Genomic DNA, 20,499 nt, shown 5'->3' with positions numbered 1-20,499 from the left:
GCGAGAGTAGGTTAGCAGATTGGCGTGTGAGGGCGGAAGGGTTGTTGGGTGCTGCAGGGGTGAGGTAGGGCAAAGGGTCGGGGTGGGGGTGGGGGGGAAGAGGGTGAAGAGGGGGCGGGGGCAAGTACATATTATGAGGTATTTGAATAGGTTGGAAGAGGGAAGAAAAAGTTGCATGCAGGTTTTTGATCTTTGACTGAGTATCTTGCGATCAGAACACGAGTACGAGTACTCGTTGTCATGGGTCTCTCGAACGAATTAACAGCTAGCAGCTAGAAGTTTTGCAATTACGATTATCGGAGAAATCAAATAAACAGATACATGATATTTACATAGATTCTCGTGATATTTACTCCATTCATGTTTCTCCATTCCTTCTCACGGTTGCAGATCGCAGACAAGATGTCCTCTGCACAAACAGCGTGATCCCTTAACAAAAGTCATCATTTATCAAAAAAAATGATCTCATCACAAACAAGATGATCATTTATCAAACAAAGACAAGATGATCTACTCCCCTAGAATCCCCCTTCACCTCTCACACGATCAATAGCACCTTTAACACCTTTCAAACTCTTGAAAACACCTTTAGGAGGTGGTTTCCAATCTGGTAATTTCTCACCTTTTGAATCATACCAAACCCCATCTTCTACACTTACTCTACCGTAGAATAAAGTATTTTGATTAGAATCGATAGCTTCTCTCCAAGTTTGACAGATCAAAGGAGAATCTAATAAAACGTTTATTTCTTGTGAATGATACCATGATTGAGTATCTTGATTACCATTTCCTTGAATGGCTATTTGTTCATCTACGACTATAAGAAATTCAGCTGTTGTTTTCTTTTTCTTCTCTTTTCGTATTTGTTCCATTCTGATCACCTTGGGAAACCGGAATATGGGAAGCACTAGACTTGGGTGGAGCATGTGTGAATGTGATAGGAAAGGTTTTGGAGCATGCAATATCAGAACCACCGGAACAAGAACTTGGGTTGGAGATGGGATTAATAATTATTTCGAGCTGGGGAGAGGGATTGGATTATTAATTATTGATGGACCACGTAAACTACTAGCCTATCTACGGAAGGAAGGAAGGAAGGAAGGAATGACGAGAATCTCTCAAAGGTAACAAGCCTACAAAGCTCATCATCAAGGAAAGAGGGCATAGAAACGGGCCTGGATACAGAAAAGGAGATGGGGGGGGGGGAAGACCAAACACCCACTCATCAACTTCACATGACAATTCCGACTCTTGTGACTAGCGTTCAAAGGAGTTTTCTGATCTTTACCAGTATACCAATATATCCTCAGATTGTCTTTATGTTCTTTTTTCAATCTAGAATACATGGCACTTGCTACCATCTCGTTGGTACCTCCTTGATAAGGTAGTAGTTCACCCTGTGTGTGAGTATCGATGACACTTATCCTTCCAGATGATCCTTTCTCAACGTCGTCTGGTGTTTCTTGATTGCCTAGCCAAGCTCCAAGCCGCGCGTATTTCGGGCAACGGATTTCTTCCTTGACCCTAGAGTCATAAAGTGATTGGGACTATGTACGGATGACACGGACTAAGAAGTAGAGGTAAGGGATAAACAACAGACCACAGGAGGACGAGGGGAATTACGGAGAGAGCGAGCGTGAGTCACAACGGTAAAGGGCACAACAACTCACCTCATCGTTGAACCCCAAATCAGCGTAGATTTCCACAATCACACCTCTCCTACATGCGTCCAAAGCGGCTTCCACTACAGGCGTCGCATTGAACGTTGGAGTCTGACTGAAAACAGTTCAGCTCTCTTCTCACGGAGGTGAAAGAAGAACAAACATGAAAACGCTATGTTTGGCAAATTTGAACCCAGCGAGCCAGGCTTGATCTTGAGGTACCAAGGTATCGCTATGTCCCGGGCCTGCGCTCAACAAATGCCACCATGATACGTATCCTCATTTTGATACTCGCGTTATCACAAACGACTCGAATGTGACGACAACAGGGAAGTAATTTTGGTGAGAATGGGCTGACACGAGTACAGAGAAAAGTAACAACTCACGTCCTCGAGGAGGTCGGTTGACGAGGGCCATAGGGACCGGATCATGTGGCGGCATGAGAATAATAGGTTTGAAAGCTTTGCTATTGGGAGGTGGGTCGGTATCCGTGGCGTCGATCTTACTACCAGTGTCTGAGTCGTTAGTTCGGACGAGTAATCTTCATACATTTCGCCCGCAGAGATACTACACCTGACGGTGTTGAGGGGTAAACAGGATGGCCGCACCTCACCTCGATGGTACTAAGATGGAATAGAGAAGAAAATCCGAAAAGGCTTAGTCGAAGTGTGAAAGGGCGAAGGGGTAGAAAGTATAGAGATGAAGTTCAACCCACTCAAATGTTTGTTGACAGCATCAGAAGTATCAAATCGTCTGTCGATCCTATCCGCTTCATCGTCGTTAGTCGGATCAAATTCATCTTCCTTTCCATCCGCCTGTTGTCCTCCTACAGCAAACGCATGATGTTCAGCCAAAGTTTCACGAGCTTTCGAAGCTGAAGTTTCCAAATCCCCTTTACTTTCCAAAACCGGATGTTCATCTCCAAATTTATACTTTCCATCCGCAGAATTGGCGGGATATAGGGGAGTATGCGCAAGAAGAGGAAGGGGAGGTTGGAATGCTGTCCACCAAGATAAAAGAGCCATATCGTAGAAAGCTTGTACTATTGGTCCTTCTATCCGACATCAGCTTTTTTTTTGGTCGTCATGGAAGTCTGACTGACCGATATGTGTCATCATCTCTACATTCACCTAACGATCAGCTTAACGTGAGGAAAGGAACGCGGGAACTTACTCGATCTTGGATATTGTTAGAGTTGAGAATGGCAACTTTACGATCCACTACCATATACTTGGCGTGGAATGTACCGACAGGAGGTTTATGATAATTTTGTACTTCTAGCAAAACACCTGGGATCTCATCAGGATGAGGAAGTTTGACTTTATCACCAGTGTAAGTTTTTGGATCAACCAATTGATGAGGTTCCAGAACTTGTGATGGAGTTCCACGATCGTACACTATTCCGTTAGGTCCAATGCATTGATAAAAGGAGAATGAACTTACTGAGCTTGAAGATGACTTTGGGGCGATCAGCTTCGACGACTCTACGAGATAATTCTCGGATGGCAGATACTATTGTGTGTGCTGCTCCGGAAGCTTCCCAGTAGTCTAGATATTAGCGTTCTGACCGTTTCGAATCACTTGAAAAGACTCACTGGTAGCTAAGAATACCTCGTGTTCCGCACGTACAATGACGTCCGCATGGTGCTTTGATGTTAGTTGACGCTCATTTTGATGAAGAAATGGAACGGTGGACCACCACTCACCTGGATGATATCGGGTATGACGGAGATGATGGTCAAAGGTATCACACCACATGATCCCATAAGAGAAGGAGAAACCATTCCTCTCAAAGGGTGAGTTTCAAGACATAGAAGTGCTTGTGCGTAAATCTGTCTCGTTAGTCTCTCCTCATCCCAACATGAGTCAAACTGACATTGAGGAACAAATCAGATGGGATTTGATCTCCCCATTGACCATATTTCTTCACCTCTTCAAGCTCTTGAGTCGATAACGATCTCATAGCTTTCCATTGTCTCTCAGCGGGATTCTTGACTGGTTTCTCAGTATTCTTCAAACTGTCATTTTCCGCTTGAACATCTTCTTTCGCTTCTGCGCTTGAACTTCTTCTCAGATGTAGCTTGTCTAAAAGTTTTGACATTCCACCTGAATCTGTTTTCTCGGTGGAAGAATCTTTGTCTGTTGAAGTGTTCGAATGATGATCATGATGATACTCCCCATAAAGCTCTTCGGCGACTTGCTTGACGGACGTAGTTGGAGATGCTTGGGCCAAGGAAGATGTGACGTTAGATGAGGGTGTAGTGAGGAGCTTCACCAGTTTCGGAGAGAGAAATGCTCCACTTGCTGTCATGATGTCTCTTGGGTGATTTGTGAAGAGATATTTGAGAAGAAGGGAGAAGGATGGGTTGAATGGTGAATCTGTACGGTTCACGTTGAGCCAAATGTCTCATGCGTCATCGCCGGTTCCTGATATGCCGAAAATAGAACAGCGGGACCTATTCTATCAATATTTTGTTTAAATCCACGTCACCAACTGTCGGCCGGTCCGCTCGGCCGAAGCGTCGAGCGGCGTGGTGGAGATGTCCGCGCTTTCGGCTTGCTCCGAGCATCTCGGCGTGTGGGGTTTATTTTTTACAGTATCAAAAGTCATTCCAAATGGATTGACATCCTTGCAGATTTACATCTATCCAAAGCCCCACCTCTACATTCTTCTTGATCCTCTCACACAGTTACCGACGCTCTTCACTCCCCCTTTCTACGTCTCGTTTTCTGTTCCGTGCGACACTGACAGTGAGGAAACGAACTCACCAAGTCTTTCGGAACAACAACTCCGCTTTTCCGGATCAAAGATTTTATTTTCTTTCCCCCTCAGTCTTCACATCGACTGAAGCATGAATGATAATCCCGAATTCATGTCCTCAGACTCAAGTAACACTTCAAGTCTTACTCTCGTCAACGCTCCTTCTTCCTCTACACCAACAAACTCAACTGTCAGACGACCCACTCAATTGATAATGTCGGGTATGACCGATTCCCCCGTTGCATCTTCTTCCCGGCCTCCGACGCGCCGCGTACAACAACCTTTAAGGCATCGTCCGACCGATGCTGCCGCCCATTTGGCTCCATTATCACGGACAACGACGTCTACCTCCACCCATGCTCAAACGGCATTGAGACGTATGGCGACACATGAAACGGGTGGTGGAGCTGATTCTGATGATTATCCTGCGGCTGAAGAGGATAATGGTTTGGATACTCATAATGAGGATAAAGAACATGAATCGGATCATTCGGGTTCACCTATACCTAATGATAGGAAAGTGTTGAGGGATGAAGAGGAAAAGATCGAAGGTCATCATCATGGAAAAGGAAAACCGGAAGTGGAATTACAGGATCAAACGAATTTGTTACCGGTGAGACAAGTGTTATTGATCATGGTAGGATTGTGTGCGGCACTTTTCTGTAGTTTGTTAGATCAGACCATGTGAGTCGACTCTCGATTGATTACGTTTCATTAGCTGATGATGTTAGTGTCACCACCGCTCTTCCGACGTTGGGTAGAGTTTTCAATCGAGCAGACATCACTTCTTGGGTCGGGACAGCTTATCTTTTGACTTCTACCGTGGGTCGATACCTATATTTTGGATGGAGAGATCGGAAATGCTGATCAATCAGTCCATGCAACCGATATATGGTCGATTGTCAGATATATTCGGTCGAAAGGTTGTTCTTCTTGGCAGTTGCGCAATCTTTCTGATTGGTTCCATCGCGTGTGCCGTCTCTAACGTAAGTAGTTTTCGTCATTGGACCAGCACAGACTGACACGGTCAGAGTATGATTCAACTTATCGTGTTCCGTGCTATTCAAGGGATCGGCGGTGGTGGTATTTTAACTCTCGTGATGATCATCGGTGAGCAAATCCTCCTCTCCCTGATTCCAAATGGGATTTTGGTCCGATAAAAGCCGAATGACCGTGATGCAAACCAAGCCGTGCTGATGATCAGTTTCTGACGTCGTGTCATTGAAAGAACGTGGGAAATATCAAGGTGTCACCGGATGTATAGTGGCTTGTTCTAATGCTATCGGGCCAGTGGTTGGGGGTCTGTTCACTGAGAAAGTGACATGGCGATGGTGTTTTGTACGTCCAATGTTTTCCCTGTCCTCAACTCATGACCCTTCTCCCAATATCAACAAATCCCCATTCTTCCTCCCGATAGTGAAAGCCACACCTCAGGGATCAGACAGTTGAAGAGATGAACGTGGCTGACAAACTCCTTAGTATATCAACATCCCCGTTACCGTATTCGCCATGGTAGTAATCACCATCCTCCTTCCTCTTAAACCTGTCAAAGGTAGTGTCTTTGAGAAACTCCGAAAAGTCGATTGGTTCGGATCTATCTTGACGATCGCTTGGGCCGTCCTTGTCCTTCTCGGTCTCTCTTGGGCAGGTAATCAATATTCATGGTCATCCGCTGCTGTCCTTGCTCCTCTTATCCTTGGTCTAGCCCTCTTGGGAGTTTTCATTTTCGTAGAAATGAAACTTGTCCCTCTACCTTTAATCCCATTCCACATCTTCAGAAATCGTACCGTCGCCGCAGCCCTTTTGACCACTTGGTTCAACGGTATGATCTTCTTCGGTACTTTATACTATCTTCCGAATTACTTTCAAGTGGTCCGAGGTGATTCCGCCATCAGATCAGGTGTACTCATTTTACCCGTGGTCCTCACGCAAACAGTTTGTTCTTTTACAGCAGGTATGATCCAATCTCGTACCGGTGATTATTATTACAACTTAGTGGCTGGGTTCGGAATTTGGACAATTGGGATAGGTTTATTATCTTCCATCGATGAGACTACCAGTACTGCCAAGATAGTGATTTTCGGCTTGATAGATGGTATCGGGGCTGGACAAACTTTTCAAACGAGTTTGGTCGCGATTCAAGCAGCCGTACAGAGAAGCGAAATGGCCACGGCGACAGGATGTCGAAATTTTGTGAGGATGTTAGGAGGGACTATCGGTTTGACAGTTTGTTCAGCTTTGGTGAATAATATAGTCCGACAAAATTTGAATAATGGGGGATTTGACGCGGAAACGATTAGGAAGATTTTGAATGATCCGACACAGATAGGAGGTATCGGGTTGGATGCTGTTCATAAATCAAGGGCTATAGCGGCTTATTGTGAGTTGTCTCTCCCTTACTTTTCGCAAAACAAGTTCTGGAGGCTTGCGTGTCAGAGAGAGAGAGAAAGTCGAGGATACAATAAATGATAAGGGAGGTGAAATGGAGAGAGATGGATGAAAAAGCAGACATCAGCAAGGAGAGGGCCAGATCCCGTTGGAAGAACGGCTTAGGCGTGCGAATTGACAATCTCGGAAATTAGGCTTGCAAACCCTTCATCACATCTCTATCCTATCACTCCTGTTTCTGTCAGACAATATCCATAGAAACAAAGCTCTCACTGCACGGTCCGGGGAATTGTAGTCTGGGATCATTATAGGCGGAAAAGTAAGCTGACAAAATAGCAAAAGCTATCAACGCTTGTTTCTGGTATTTCATCCCATGTGCTGGATTATCTTTTTTCATAGTCATATTCTTCGTCGAGCAAATACCTTTGAAACGTCCGGACGATCAACAAAGAAAAGCAGAAGCGAAAGCTTGGTTAGAAGAGAGAAAAGCTAAACATGCTCATAAACATGGTGGTACTTCGCAGATGGATAATGCGGTAACGACGGAGATTGATAATGGGGTCAAGTCGGAGGTGGATAATGTGGTGATGACGGACAAGAAAGTGTCAATGGACAAGATTGGTAGAGATGAGGGTTTGGCGGATGAGAAGAAGGCTGTGGATGAGAAGAAGGATGTGGATGGTAAGATGGAGACTGGGGAGAAGGAGACAAGATTGGAGGATATAGAGAGGGAGCTGGAAGAGGCCGCTGGGAGTGTAGGAGGGGGAGGTGGGGCTGTAGGTCCACCTAGGGAGGTTGTATGATACAACATTTTATCGTGGTTGTAGGTTTATCCATGCATTCTTGACCAAAAAAACCATGAAATGATCTTTCAATGTCGTATCAGCGAAAAGGATGAGTATATGAGCGGCGTATTTGTTACGAATGGATAAAGCGAGGTCATAGACGGGCAATAGAGGTATTGGGGCAAAATTGCGATGATCTCATACTGGGAGAGACTCTGAGGGACCGTCAAGGAATAAACGGATAAGATATTGGATATTTGGAGAATTGTCCCATCCATGCGTAAGATTGATATGACTTCTCTACCCTAAACCTTCTCATCACTCCCTTCAAGATCATCAGAGATACTCCATCTTTTCATCCCTACAACCTTCACCTTGACACCTCTTTCATTCCCCCATCTATCTAAAATATCCCTTACACTCCCACCTTCTCCTCCAGCCGAAATACTCAACATCATCCCATCCTGATCCAACAAAACCTCTCCTTCCTCATTCTCGACCTCTCCTTTCTCTATTCTTCTCGTAGGAAATCCTACCGTTTGTCTAGCCACACCTCGTGCCAACTCGTTCAATCCATTCTCCAATTCTGGTCCTCCGGGTCCATGAACCAAACTAGCGATAGGTTTCTCAGGATCTGCCGAGATGACAGAAAGAACCACTAAACTAGCTACTTTACCTTGATGTGAATAGACTCCTGGTACATAACGGATATTCGGATCACTTGGGAATGGAGCGGCATAACTGACTGCTCGAAGTAATTTTAAGTTTTCGCCAGTTTCTCCAAGACTGGAAAGAATACGTTGTTGGACTGTTTGAGGATCAGGAAGACTGATTTGTTCGTCATTCTCCGGAAGGGTGATCATGGGTGCGGAAAGTAGAGCTTCGGTAGGGAAAGAAAGAATCTCTTCGGGATGTGTGGGTTTATCAATTGTTATTCCTTTGGTTCGGGTTGATTCGGAAGATATAGTTGAAGATTTATTGGAAGATATCGATTTGATAGAAGGGATGGAAGAGTTGGAAGAAGAAGTGGAAGAAGAAGTGGAAGAAGAGGGGATTTGGATAGAGTCGGGGGAAGAGATAATTGGGACATCTAGAAAAGCAGCAGTACCAGCTATCCCAGATGCTAATTCTTGAAATGTCCTTGTAGCAGCGACGAAATCAGTTTCGCATCCTAAATGTATCATTGAAGCTCTTTTCGATCCCAACAATCTGACTGCTACAGTACCCTGAGAAGTCGGTCGAGATGAAAGTTTGTCCGCTTTGGCCGAAGAAGAAGAAGACGAATCAAGATATTCCAGCGCACGTTGGATGTCGAGAGAAGATTTAGCAAGAGCTTCTCGAGCTAAGGAAAGAGGTACAGGGCGAGATTTACGTAGTTGTGAGATGAGCGATACAGGAACATGAACTGGTGGTTCTGAAGAGGTAGAAGGAGAAGAATAAAATCGGCCGAGAGGGATGATGGAAGTGATGGGGGGAATGATGGATGGTCGAGATGAGGATTTGAGAGGGAAACTTTTGAGAGGTTTGAAGAGGATATGATGATCCATCAACATGATTTGAACTGTACAATTATAAAGTCTTCTTTAGAATCTTGTATGTTGTCACCTCAAAGTCGTCTTGTCTTGTCTTGTCTTGTCTGCTAATTTGGTAGTGAAGAAGATGTTGTGACAAGGAAAAGAAAAAGAAAAGGAAACATGGATGGATTTTTGATAAATACTATTTGCCACGGAATTCCATTAGAAATCTCCGCTTCCAACTCTCCTTCCCTTAACATCCCACTCACCTCTATCCCACCTTCTCACTCACACTCACACTCACATTCCCACATCTCACATCGTACATTCGTCGCGGTGGGACCCACTACGACACAGGAAACGATGGACGATCCAAAATTACCGGAAATACTAGCAAGTGTAAAGCTACAAACCGTTCAATTGAAACGATGTCTCGAACAAGATCAAATCATGGAAGCTCTCAAAGCCGCTAGTTCCATGTTGGGAGAATTGAGAACAAGTAGTTTGAGCCCGAAACAATATTACGAATTGTATATGAGCGTTTTTGATAGTTTGAGGTATTTGAGTAATTATCTCTATGAAGCTCATACGGATGGCAGACATCATTTGGCGGATTTGTATGAATTGGTACAGTGAGTCATAGTTTTATTTCTTACATATCACATGCTCTCCTATATATCATTGATCGTCTTTCTTTCTTGTTTATCATCAGACTTCTGCTTTTTACTACTAGCACCTTGGTGGGTCATGTGGCGAGAGATTGATCATTTTGCATTCATATCACATTCCCCACTGGTCATCCCTGAGCGCATGTCTAGTTGAAGATCCCGACTTCTCTCATGCTTCTGCGATCTGGGAGATGCAACTGTACAATATACAACGAGTTATAAGAAACTGAAACAAACGCTCAAGAGGATGGAATGACTCGAGGAAATACCTATTCAGCAATGTGATAGGATGAGAAAGCACAGTGCTGATCCTCAGATACGCAGGAAACATTGTGCCACGACTCTACCTCATGATCACGGTTGGTTCAGTTTACATGTCCATCCCCGACGCACCGGTGAAAGAAATCATGAAGGACATGTTGGAGATGTCTCGTGGTGTACAACATCCAACAAGGGGGTTGTTTCTTCGACATTATCTGTCCGGTCAGACCAGAGATTTTCTGCCGGTCGGGACCAGTGATGGGTGGGTTGACCTTCTTCTCGCCAAGACTACCCTTGGCTCCCTTGGCCCATCGTGATACATCCCCTGTGGCGTCATTTCATCTCTCCCTCACTCATAGATTGATTGATTTTTGTCAACTCATCACACTGTGTAGACATATGATTTCAGATTTTGACTGATATGGATTCACCTCGATATGCTATCAAGAACTGTCATCGTCCATTGTGTGAGGGGAAACGAGACGAACGCTCATACTCCAGCCCCTCAGGAAACCTTCAAGACTCGATCGGATTTGTCCTTACAAACTTTATCGAAATGAACAAATTATGGGTCCGACTCCAACATCAAGGACATTCCCGCGAACGAGAAAAACGAGAGTTAGAACGAAAAGATCTTCGTATACTCGTAGGAACCAATCTCGTCCGTCTTTCTCAACTCGAAGGAGTCGATTTAGGCATGTACCGTCGGACTATTCTACCTTCGGTATTGGAACAAGTGGTCAATTGCAAAGATGTCATCGCACAGGAATATCTCATGGAAGTGGTGATACAAGTTTTTACCGATGATTTCCACCTTCACACTTTGGGTTCCTTTTTAGGTGCTTGTGCCAACCTTCATCCTAGGGTGAACATCAAAAACATCGTTATTGCGCTTATCGATCGATTGGCCGCTTATGCAGCACGAGAGGCGGAGAATGAGGATCCCGAAGAGAAGAAACGACAAGAAGAAGAGGCAGCTAAAAGATTGGTTGAAAGAGTGAAAGGTGCTCGAGGGAAGGGAAAGGGGGTGGAAGAAGGTGAAAAACCTGCCGAGGCTGCGGAATGGGCAGGGGAGACCAGTCCTAAACTGATCTCTCCTACAGAGGAAAATGGTGATACCGCTGGGAAGGACGAACAGGAGAAAGAGAAAGAAAAAGGAGCAGGGGAGGGATCAGAAGTTGTGGAAGAGAAACTTACAGATCAACCTGTCAAGAAGTTTAGAGGTATACCTGAAGATGTACGACTTTTCGAAGTGTTTTGGGAACAGGTAGTGCAACTCATCAAGGTCGGTGACACCAGTTTATCATGGTTTATGGAGCTGATAATCAGGCTCGACCTGACTTATCGATCCAAGATATCACAGCTCTTTGTGTTTCACTTATCAATTTGGCGTTGAGCTGTTATCCTGATCGATTGGAATATGTCGATCAAATCTTGTCTTTTGCCAGTGTCAAAGTGCAAGACTTCCAGCAGAAGTGAGCTCCACCTTGTTCTCTTCCACATATCAGCATGCAGTAATCGGTCATCTGAAGTGTTGCTTACGACCAGTCCCGATCTTCATTCTCCACAAACCACTGCCAACCTCCTCGCCCTTCTACTCGCTCCCATCACTTCGTATTTATCCGTATTGACCCTTCTCGCCATTCCTTCATACATCCCACTCCTGAATGCTCAACCATATTCCACCCGCCTAGCCATCGGACAAGCTGTAGTCTCTTCTGTTCTGAAGAATCACACCCTCATCGACTCATCCGACGACGTCAGTGGTGTGTTGGGACTTTGTGCGGTCCTGGTCAGAGATCAGAAAGATTCCACGATAGGAGGTACGGGGCGTGGTAGATTACCTGTGGATCCTAGGGAGTTGGCAGAAGAGCAAGGATGGATAGCGAGGATGGTCCATCTTTTCAAATCGGATGATTTGGGGGTACAAATGGAGGTGGGTCATTCTTTCTTCATCGCTCCCAACCTCGGATTATTGAATTACTGGCCGAGTGATTGATTGATTGACTGACTATCAGTTGTTACAAACGGCACGAAAACATTTCGCAGATGGTGGAGATAGGATACGATACACATTCCCACCGTTGATCGCTTCGGGTATCCAACTGGCGCGTCGGTTCAAATCACGAGAACATGTCGTGAGTCGATGCGTCCATTCGTCCCCACTATGCCCCATTCTCCTTTGACTCTTTTCCTCTCTCGTGATACTCACTTTGCTTCACGTCCTTATGACAGACCGAAGTTGTTATGAATCATTCGGAGATCTGACATGCAAAAGGTGCCTGCCAGATGGTTAGAATCATGCTCATGTCTCAGGAAACAGACTGGGAACCTCGTGTCACCTCCCTTTTCAAATTCATCCACCAACTCACTTCCATCCTCTACAACAAGGTTGAAGCTCCTGAAATTTGTCTGCGACTCTTTCTCCTCGCCGCTCAAGTAGCAGACGATTGTCGTCTTGAAGAATTAACATACGAATTCTTCGTCCAAGCATTTGTGATATACGAAGAATCTATATCTGAATCTCGTGCTCAACTTCATGCTATAACTGGTATAATCTCTTCCCTTCAAACCAGTAGAGTTTTCGGGAGTGATAATTATGATACTCTCATAACTAAAGCAGCTTTACATGGGAGTAAATTATTGAAAAAGAGTCATCAAGCTACTGCTGTTTTATATGCTAGTCATATGTGGTGGCAATCTGATGTGAATGGTAGGGATAAAGATGATAAAGTCAGTGATATTCTTTTATCCTCCTTTTTTTTCCTTCCACTTCTGCTTCTCAAAATTCTTTCTCCAAGTTGTTGAGGTTGTGTAATACAGTAAAGGTTATTAGAGTACGCGATGGAGGGATATATAGTTTTAGAGGATGATATGGAAGAGATAATTGAAAAAATACTAATCTTCTAGACACCTTACAGAGATGGTAAACGAGTCCTCGAATGTCTTCAAAAATCTTTGAGGATAGCTTCATCATGTATCGACGAACTCACTTCTGTCCAACTTTACGTCGACGCGTTAGATCGTTATGTTTATTACTTTGAACAAGGTGTAGAAGCCGTCATTCCTAAATACGTCAATTCTTTAGTTGAATTGATCACAAGTAATATAGATAGTATACATGGAGGTGATGTACATCCTAGTGCTGCTAGTCCACCTGGATTAGTGGATGGTGTTAATTCACCGGATATGATAGTAAAGGTGGGTCTTGGTCTCGTTTCATCTTTTCCTTTCGTCCTTCTCCTCCTCAAATTTGCCTTTGACGTTTTTCTCTTGGTTTCTTGTCGTATGCTTTAACCCCCCTCTCGTTCCTTTGTCGTGTGCTTCATTCAATTGTTTTCAGTCATTTGTCATTACATATGAGTATTCATCTCTGTCACATTAATCTCCTTCCACCCTGACAACAGCCGCTCATCTCGATCTATTATCGATCTGCTCTCTACAGTTGAGACATAAAGAGAAAGGTACAAGAGAGAGATCAAACTAATCTGCAGCACTTCCGTAATACCTTGACATACATTCGGATGCGTCAACAACAAGCTTCTGATCGAGAGCCCAGTGAAGAGACAACAGAAGAACAGAAGACCGTTCCTTGGGATAACGTGGATGTGACGGGTGCTTGTCTCAAGATGAACGTCGGGAGATGAGTGTTGTGTCATGAAATGATTCGTTAGGCCCAGAGCTCTTTGTCGAGGGACGAAGTAGGGAAGTGATGAATGTGGAGAACCGATAAAGCTGGATTATTATTGGTAAATTGTAGATTTTTTCTGTTGATGATATGAAAGTATGGCTACATGCGTATGATGATTTTTGCAAGACAGTCTATTTTCTGTATGGCTCTCTCTTCACTTCTACTCTATTCTTCTCATGGTAATCCGTCTAGCTCACAGATTTATTCTCAGTTCTACCATCTCCCTTGGCACTCATATCGGCCATCCTCTAATCTTCCATATGGTCAACCCATAAAACCCTAATATTCCACTCAATCTCCAAATCAAGAAACTTCCCCGCCTGTACCATCAATAACCACCTCCGTCCCTGTATCCGATAACAAATCCCTTATCATCCTTTCCCTCTCTTCATCATCCTTAAATTCCATATCAACATCTTTGACCAAGTCCATAAGTCCTAACAATCCACTGAGCTCTTTGAGGAGTATAGCTTCTTCTTTTGATCCTTTTTCCGGTGGAATGAGAGCGGATAGGCGATGAAGACGTTCGAATTCTTTTCTAGTGAGAAAACGAGGGGTTATATGTAAAAGAGAGTTCACATTCTCACTGGAGTAGCCATTTTCTTTAGAATCGTCCTTGTCATTAAGCTCGTCTGTCTCGTCTTTACTGCAGCCATTATCAATGGAAGAGTAATGTCTTTCCGGGGGGTATTTCAGATGAAACCGATGAGAGTTTTGGTACTTGTTTGTGCTACGAATAGATGATATGGATGTGTTCATGACTTTAGGGTACAAATGAGTATTGCAGAGAGAAGTTTGACTGAATGGTTGGGAATTGGGCTTAGAGGTGGATGCGAAGGTAGTACGGGAGGAGACCGGATGAGATGGCCCATTCCGAGACTTGAGAGAGATTGTGTGAGATACTGAGATGGGTTGATGATGTGAGAGATGTAGAGTTTTAAGTAATGACGGTCGAGTTCGCCTGGAGAAAGGTCTCAGTGAATGGATCATGGATCGACTGAAGGATATCCGAGGTGGGAGTGAAGAAGCGGGAAATGAAGAATGAATCGAGTGAAGAGTGATTGATAATGAGGCGTTAGAGGATATATGATGACACAAATACCACATGAAGAATGAATTATGGTTCAGACTCGGTCAAACATCTATTGGAGACGTGTTGTGATAGAGGAGAGTGAGTAGAGTGAAGAGAGTGAGTGATAAGCTCTCAAGTGACAAACTCCACGTCATATCTACGCGTCACGCGTGCACGAGCCATCCCCTGTTCCATCGCAAACACATTCCACCCCCCAACAACATCTTTCTTCCCTCCTTCCTCTTTCGTATATAATCTCTTTCTCTTTCTTTTACAGTCAGGTTCATCAGTCTACCAGCCAGTCAGTATCGTCTTCTTATCGTCTGATAAACGCTGACGTAGACTCTCTTTGAACTCTTCTTCTCTACTCACACCTATTTCTCTACATTTCGATCCCTTTGACTCTACCATATCTGTGTCTCACCTGATCTCCTCCTCCTGTGGCCCACATGTGTCGTCACTCTCTTCCTTACCTACCATGAGAAACGACTTCTGCGTCAACCATGTACGATTGCCTGAATCCTATGCCCATCTTTCGCGATCTGGGTCGGCGGTTTGCTATCACGCTTTGACCCCTTCTCTCGTTGTCCTTTTCATCTCGATATGAACTCGTTGCCATCATACAGTGCGTGAAATCGTCCATCTCCAAACTGGTCAGTGTGGGAACCAAATCGGGGCCAAATTCTGGTGAGTGAATCTGCCCAGCTCATCACCTCTCGTTACCCATATTCATCCCCATCAATTCTGTCTGACGGTCCGAGCGTCCTGGAACGATGAGGAAATAAGCTGACGCTTGCTTTTTCTCTTGACTCTATCTTTGATCTTGTCGTTTATCATTCGCCCATCACCTTCACCCTTCAGGGAGGTCGTCTCTGAAGAGCACGGCATCCAGGCCGACGGTTCATACAAAGGAACCACCGACCTTCAACTTGAGCGTATCGACGTTTACTACAATGAAGCAGCTCAAGGCAAATACGTTCCTCGTGCCGTCCTCATCGATCTAGAGCCAGGAACCATGGACTCTATTCGCAGTGGACCGCTGGGTAGTCTGTTCCGTCCCGACAATTTGTCAGTTTTGTCTTTACCTTCTGACGGCCCGTGCTGATTTCTTAGTGTCTTCGGCCAGAGTGGTGCTGGTAACAACTGGGCCAAAGGTCATTACACCGAAGGTGTGTTTCAAGCTGAGTTCTGACATCCGCTGATTGTCAGGTGCCGAGCTTGTCGACTCCGTCCTCGATGTCGTCCGTCGAGAAGCTGAGGGTTGTGACTGTTTACAAGGTTTCCAAATCACTCACTCCCTCGGTGGTGGTACCGGTGCCGGTATGGGTACCTTGCTCATCTCTAAAATCCGTGAAGAATACCCCGACCGAATGATGTGCACTTTCTCCGTCGTCCCTTCGCCCAAGGTATCCGACACCGTTGTCGAGCCTTACAACGCCACCTTGTCCGTGCACCAGCTCGTCGAAAACTCTGACGAGACTTTCTGCATCGACAATGAAGCGCTTTACGACATTTGTATGCGAACTCTCAAACTCGCCACTCCCACTTACGGCGATTTGAACCACCTCGTCTCCGTCGTCATGTCAGGTATCACTACCTGTCTCCGCTTCCCGGGTCAGCTCAACTCTGATCTGCGGAAATTGGCTGTCAACATGGTTCCTTTCCCTCGACTGCACTTCTTCATGGTTGGGTTCGCGCCTCTCACCTCTCGTGGTTCGGCTTCCTACAGGGCTGTCACGGTGCCTGAGCTCACTCAACAAATGTTCGATGCCAAGAACATGATGGCTGCTTCGGATCCCCGACAGGGAGTGAGTCATTTCTCACTTGCGCCACAGATGGTGCTGATGTCGTAGCGCTACCTCACCGTCATGTGCATCTACCGTGGCAAAGTGTCAATGAAAGAGGTTGAAGATCAGATTCAAAGTGTTCAGACCAAGAACTCTGCCTACTTCGTGGAATGGATTCCTGACAACGTGGCCTGTGCTCAGTGGTGAGTCAGATCTGAAACTTTTGATCCGAATTCGCTGACAGACAGTGACATCCCTCCTCGTGGTCTCAAGATGTCAGCTACCTTCATTTGCAACTCCACCTCTATTCAATCGCTCTTCAAACGTATCGGCGAGCAGTTCTCAGCAATGTACAAACGAAAGGCCTTTGTACATTGGTACACCGGTGAGGGTATGGACGAGCTGGAATTCGTACGTTTTTCTCGTTCTCTCCTACTTATTCTTGCTCACATTGGCAGTCCGAGGCCGAGTCAAACTTGCAAGATTTGGTCTCCGAGTACATGCAATATCAAGAAGCCGGAGCGGAAGACGAGATGTACGACGAACAAGAGATGCCCGTCGAGGAAGAGGAGGAGGCTTAGGGTGTGCACGAAGAGGCTTCTTTCCACTTACTCCATATTCGTCCCCACTTCTTTATTCACGACAACGACGCCTCCTTCACCTTTAGATCTTGGAATCTCGTCTTCCTTCTTAGTTCCAACGCCACACCCAGAGCTGTAGTCTTTGGTGTCTCGTGATGAGACGGTGTGCTGCGTGATTGTTCTGACATGCACTGGCTGTTGAGCTGTACTGACATTATCACTGACCTTTGTTAAAGAGTGCCATGTAACATATCTGCATCAGTATGACGTTGTAACACCCGGATTGACCATACAGCCGATCTTTTCTTCTTTTTGTCAACGTAAGACTATCCTGCCCCTCGCCCAGCAGACATCTTTTCACCTATATGCTTTGACGAACATCGATACAACGGAGTCGAGATTGCGTCCGATGCTCTTTGCAAGTCAGGGGTTGAGAGGGGGGTCCTAGTTGGGCGGAGCAGGGGGTGAAAGGAATTGACAGTTTGTCAGAGATCATTTTCTCCGAGATGAAAGGAGGTTGGGGCGATGGTCGGTGAGATATGTAAGTCGTTTTCCAGATCAGGTCATTGTACTCTCTCTGAGTAGGTGTTTCCCATTGAATTTGTTCCAAAGGTTCTCACGTACCCACAGAAATACATTTTACGCCCCATTCTCACTTCGTACGCCCCGGCTCTACTCTCGGCATCGAGACGACCGAAACGTATCAAATTCCCACTTCTGACGATTGTTCTAGACTCGACTCGGTCCTTTCCTCTTCTAGCAGAATCGTCCTATCGAGATCCAAATCTCTAACCCCCTTGAATCTTCCATTATATTCGATCAACTCGATACCCTCAAAAAGTAGCGAAACGAATACGACTCTTGCTTGATTCTTTCATTCTTTCTTCACCGCCCCCCTTGGAGGACCCCTCTTCAAAGTTGCTTCCTTTACGGTATAACCCCACGAAAGATTCCCACTGCCTCGCTCATATCTTAAATTCACTTTTCCTATTTCTTCGCTCGACACGCTTTAGGCAAGAGACCTGAAATACAAGTCGTTCTCTCTCTCTTATCGTCCCTCGAAGGAGTATCCACCTTCGAATTCTTCCACCTAAGATTTAGTCTTCTCACTTCGAACTACATAGCCGACTTGCTCGGCCTTCCTTCATTGACGTGTGGTCTTCTCCCAATTCAGAGGCGATCTCGGCCTCAATTCAGCGTCAACGTTCGGTCTTCCCTCTTCCGTGACATAGGCGGCTTCGATCTTAATCCTCCGTCAACGCCCAGCCTTCTCACTTTGATCTACACGTCTTCGATTTGGATACTTGACCGTGAAAGGTCTTCTGTCCGATCCTACCCGGTGGATCTGGTCCAGGCCTTGTTGCTTCATCCGATCCGATCAAATCTTCCACATCTAGACTTCGAAGCTGTGTTTGACGCCCGAAGTCTTCTACGCCTTCCATCTATCTTTAACAACCTTGAACTCACGACATTACGAATCTTGAAAGATTCACCTACGCCCTCACGTCAATCTCAAGGCCGAGACTTTTCTACTTGGGCCGAAACACCGTCAATCTATCTCTTGGACTTTTGACATTCTTTCTCAAAGCGGAGACACCGCCCACTTCACTCACATCATCGCCTCGTCAACTCGTCTCATCCATTCATCTTTTCCTCCGCCAACCTCCGTCTGTATCCCACGCTCCCCTCGGCCGACCGGGCAGGCTGGATCGCATCCCCAGAGATCCATTGCGGAGTGTAAATTTTACGTTTTAAACAGTAAGAAGAAGAAAAAAAACAAATGGATCTGATCCCTGATCGTCCGCTTCCCCTTGTCAAACCTGACTTAGAGTTACATCATTTTGAGAAGAACTCGCTTGAAGTATTTGAAGGCTTCAGAACTGGGTTTGGAAAAGAGGCTTCTGGTTTTTGGTTAGATCGAACAGGTTTAACACTGGATCGAGAAGAGATAGAACCAATTGGGTTAGAGCCTGGATCATACGTGAATAGGATTAGTCAATTTGGTAGACCTTCACTCTCTTCACTTTCGACATTGGGTCGTTCTGGATCGACTAAAGGTCACTCGATATTAAAACAATCAGAGTCGATATTATCAACACCTTCTACACAATCAGCACTCAATCAACCCATATCAACTTCGTCGTCCCCTATTTCCGACCAAACATCAACTATACTCCCACCTATTCTTGACCATCAGCCAACCAAATCGGACCAACTATCTTTCACAGTGGGTCAGAACATTGAGCAAGACAAAATGAGATCTAGACCTCAACTCAGACCTCAACGTAGAACGACTATACCGACTCCCAATTCCCCTCAACCTCGTCCCAACATATCTCGTCGTCCAACCATTGACAATGTCATACATCCTCATAACTTGTTCCCTTCGGCACCAAGACGATCACAAGAAGAAAAATCTCCGAAGAATGAGAGACGTAAGAAAGAAGCGAACACTCCTCCTTCCCCTGAAAGTCCATTGAGAGATGTGAGAGAGATTAAACGTTCGTTATCTTCTTCACCAGAGTCGAACTCAAGTTTGTTGGTTTATCCCGCATCTCATTCGATACGTAAAAATGGATCTCAATCTGGTGTCGACACTGATCAGAGAAATCTCCATACTCATCCCTCACATCTTCAAGCTATCCACAATTATGCTCATCAACAACCCAACACTCATCAGTCTAAAGTTTACGATCACAATAACACTCACACTCATCATACAAGCACTCACAATCATTCTGAAACGTATAAACACCAACATCACAATCATCATTCCCAACATGTCAACAATCATACTAAACCCAACAATGTTCAGAAAACAGGTTTCGATCTTACTCCACTGACTCAACCTCAATCATCACAGAACAAACCAACATTGGAAGAAAAGAAACCTATGAAAACAAAGAAACGTTCTAAAATCCCTCCTGTACCAGGTCGCTTTCCTCCTAATAACAAACATGGTGAAAAACAATGTACAAACTGCGCTGAGATCGATACCCCTCAATGGAGAGGATCATTATGTAACGCATGTGCATTATGGAAACGATCAAGAGGTGAAGATCGTCCATTACCATTACTTTTTCCAAGAAGAAGTCCATCACTTTCAATCTCTCCACCAGGTTCACCTATTTCTCCCACGGCTTCAGGTATCTCGACGATATCCAACGTTGGAATCAACAGTGTTTCTGACAATCGTAATCATGTTGCTCCTATTCCTGGTGGGTTGATGCCTTTTTTCTCATGCTTATCATCTCACAAGACCTGCCGGACAAAATCCAAGATATCCTATACCTAATCTACTTCGAAGGGAAAGAGATGTTGTTGGATCTG

The 20,499-nt window shown here is 45.1% G+C and overlaps 7 protein-coding genes across 7 annotated transcripts; 4 read left to right on the top strand and 3 right to left on the bottom strand.

The window, feature by feature from the left end:
• Positions 1-518: 518 nt before the first annotated feature.
• On the bottom strand, positions 519-3,419 carry TREMEDRAFT_26882 (uncharacterized protein; the record flags this gene model as incomplete). Its single annotated transcript, XM_007000744.1, has 10 exons — positions 519-817; positions 1,223-1,397; positions 1,671-1,776; positions 1,825-1,906; positions 2,048-2,202; positions 2,373-2,715; positions 2,764-2,791; positions 2,835-3,058; positions 3,105-3,209; positions 3,257-3,419. The coding sequence occupies 10 exons, from the start codon at positions 3,417-3,419 to the stop codon at positions 519-521; spliced, it is 1,680 nt and encodes a 559-aa protein (XP_007000806.1).
• A 1,382-nt stretch (positions 3,420-4,801) lies between these two features.
• TREMEDRAFT_26105 (uncharacterized protein) lies at positions 4,802-7,613 on the top strand (the record flags this gene model as incomplete). The annotated part of the gene is made up of 7 exons (XM_007000654.1): positions 4,802-5,106; positions 5,154-5,244; positions 5,298-5,408; positions 5,454-5,532; positions 5,627-5,760; positions 5,902-6,802; positions 7,135-7,613. The coding sequence occupies 7 exons, from the start codon at positions 4,802-4,804 to the stop codon at positions 7,611-7,613; spliced, it is 2,100 nt and encodes a 699-aa protein (XP_007000716.1).
• A 287-nt stretch (positions 7,614-7,900) lies between these two features.
• On the bottom strand, positions 7,901-9,148 carry TREMEDRAFT_58583 (uncharacterized protein; the record flags this gene model as incomplete). Its single annotated transcript, XM_007001254.1, has 1 exon — positions 7,901-9,148. The coding sequence occupies one exon, from the start codon at positions 9,146-9,148 to the stop codon at positions 7,901-7,903; it is 1,248 nt and encodes a 415-aa protein (XP_007001316.1).
• A 260-nt stretch (positions 9,149-9,408) lies between these two features.
• On the top strand, positions 9,409-13,834 carry TREMEDRAFT_41747 (uncharacterized protein). The gene is made up of 9 exons (XM_007000882.1): positions 9,409-9,741; positions 10,094-10,300; positions 10,540-11,323; positions 11,368-11,513; positions 11,587-11,974; positions 12,057-12,176; positions 12,355-12,771; positions 12,949-13,239; positions 13,533-13,834. The coding sequence occupies exons 1-9, from the start codon at positions 9,473-9,475 to the stop codon at positions 13,683-13,685; spliced, it is 2,775 nt and encodes a 924-aa protein (XP_007000944.1). The 5' UTR covers positions 9,409-9,472; the 3' UTR covers positions 13,686-13,834.
• A 198-nt stretch (positions 13,835-14,032) lies between these two features.
• On the bottom strand, positions 14,033-14,488 carry TREMEDRAFT_58581 (uncharacterized protein; the record flags this gene model as incomplete). Its single annotated transcript, XM_007001253.1, has 1 exon — positions 14,033-14,488. The coding sequence occupies one exon, from the start codon at positions 14,486-14,488 to the stop codon at positions 14,033-14,035; it is 456 nt and encodes a 151-aa protein (XP_007001315.1).
• A 521-nt stretch (positions 14,489-15,009) lies between these two features.
• On the top strand, positions 15,010-17,381 carry TREMEDRAFT_36690 (uncharacterized protein). The gene is made up of 8 exons (XM_007000776.1): positions 15,010-15,102; positions 15,428-15,488; positions 15,663-15,869; positions 15,915-15,970; positions 16,011-16,609; positions 16,655-16,791; positions 16,837-16,999; positions 17,047-17,381. Coding segments are annotated over exons 1-8 (1,347 nt in total). The 5' UTR covers positions 15,010-15,101; the 3' UTR covers positions 17,170-17,381.
• Positions 17,382-18,949: 1,568 nt separating this feature from the next.
• TREMEDRAFT_58579 (uncharacterized protein) lies at positions 18,950-20,464 on the top strand (the record flags this gene model as incomplete). The annotated part of the gene is made up of 1 exon (XM_007001252.1): positions 18,950-20,464. The coding sequence occupies one exon, from the start codon at positions 18,950-18,952 to the stop codon at positions 20,462-20,464; it is 1,515 nt and encodes a 504-aa protein (XP_007001314.1).
• Between the last annotated feature and the right edge of the window lie 35 nt (positions 20,465-20,499).

This window comes from Tremella mesenterica, assembly GCF_000271645.1.
Source record: "Tremella mesenterica DSM 1558 unplaced genomic scaffold TREMEscaffold_1, whole genome shotgun sequence".
NCBI lineage: Eukaryota > Fungi > Basidiomycota > Tremellomycetes > Tremellales > Tremellaceae > Tremella > Tremella mesenterica.
The sequence above is the reverse complement of the archived record's forward strand: the minus strand, read 5'-3'. Positions and strand labels throughout refer to the sequence as shown.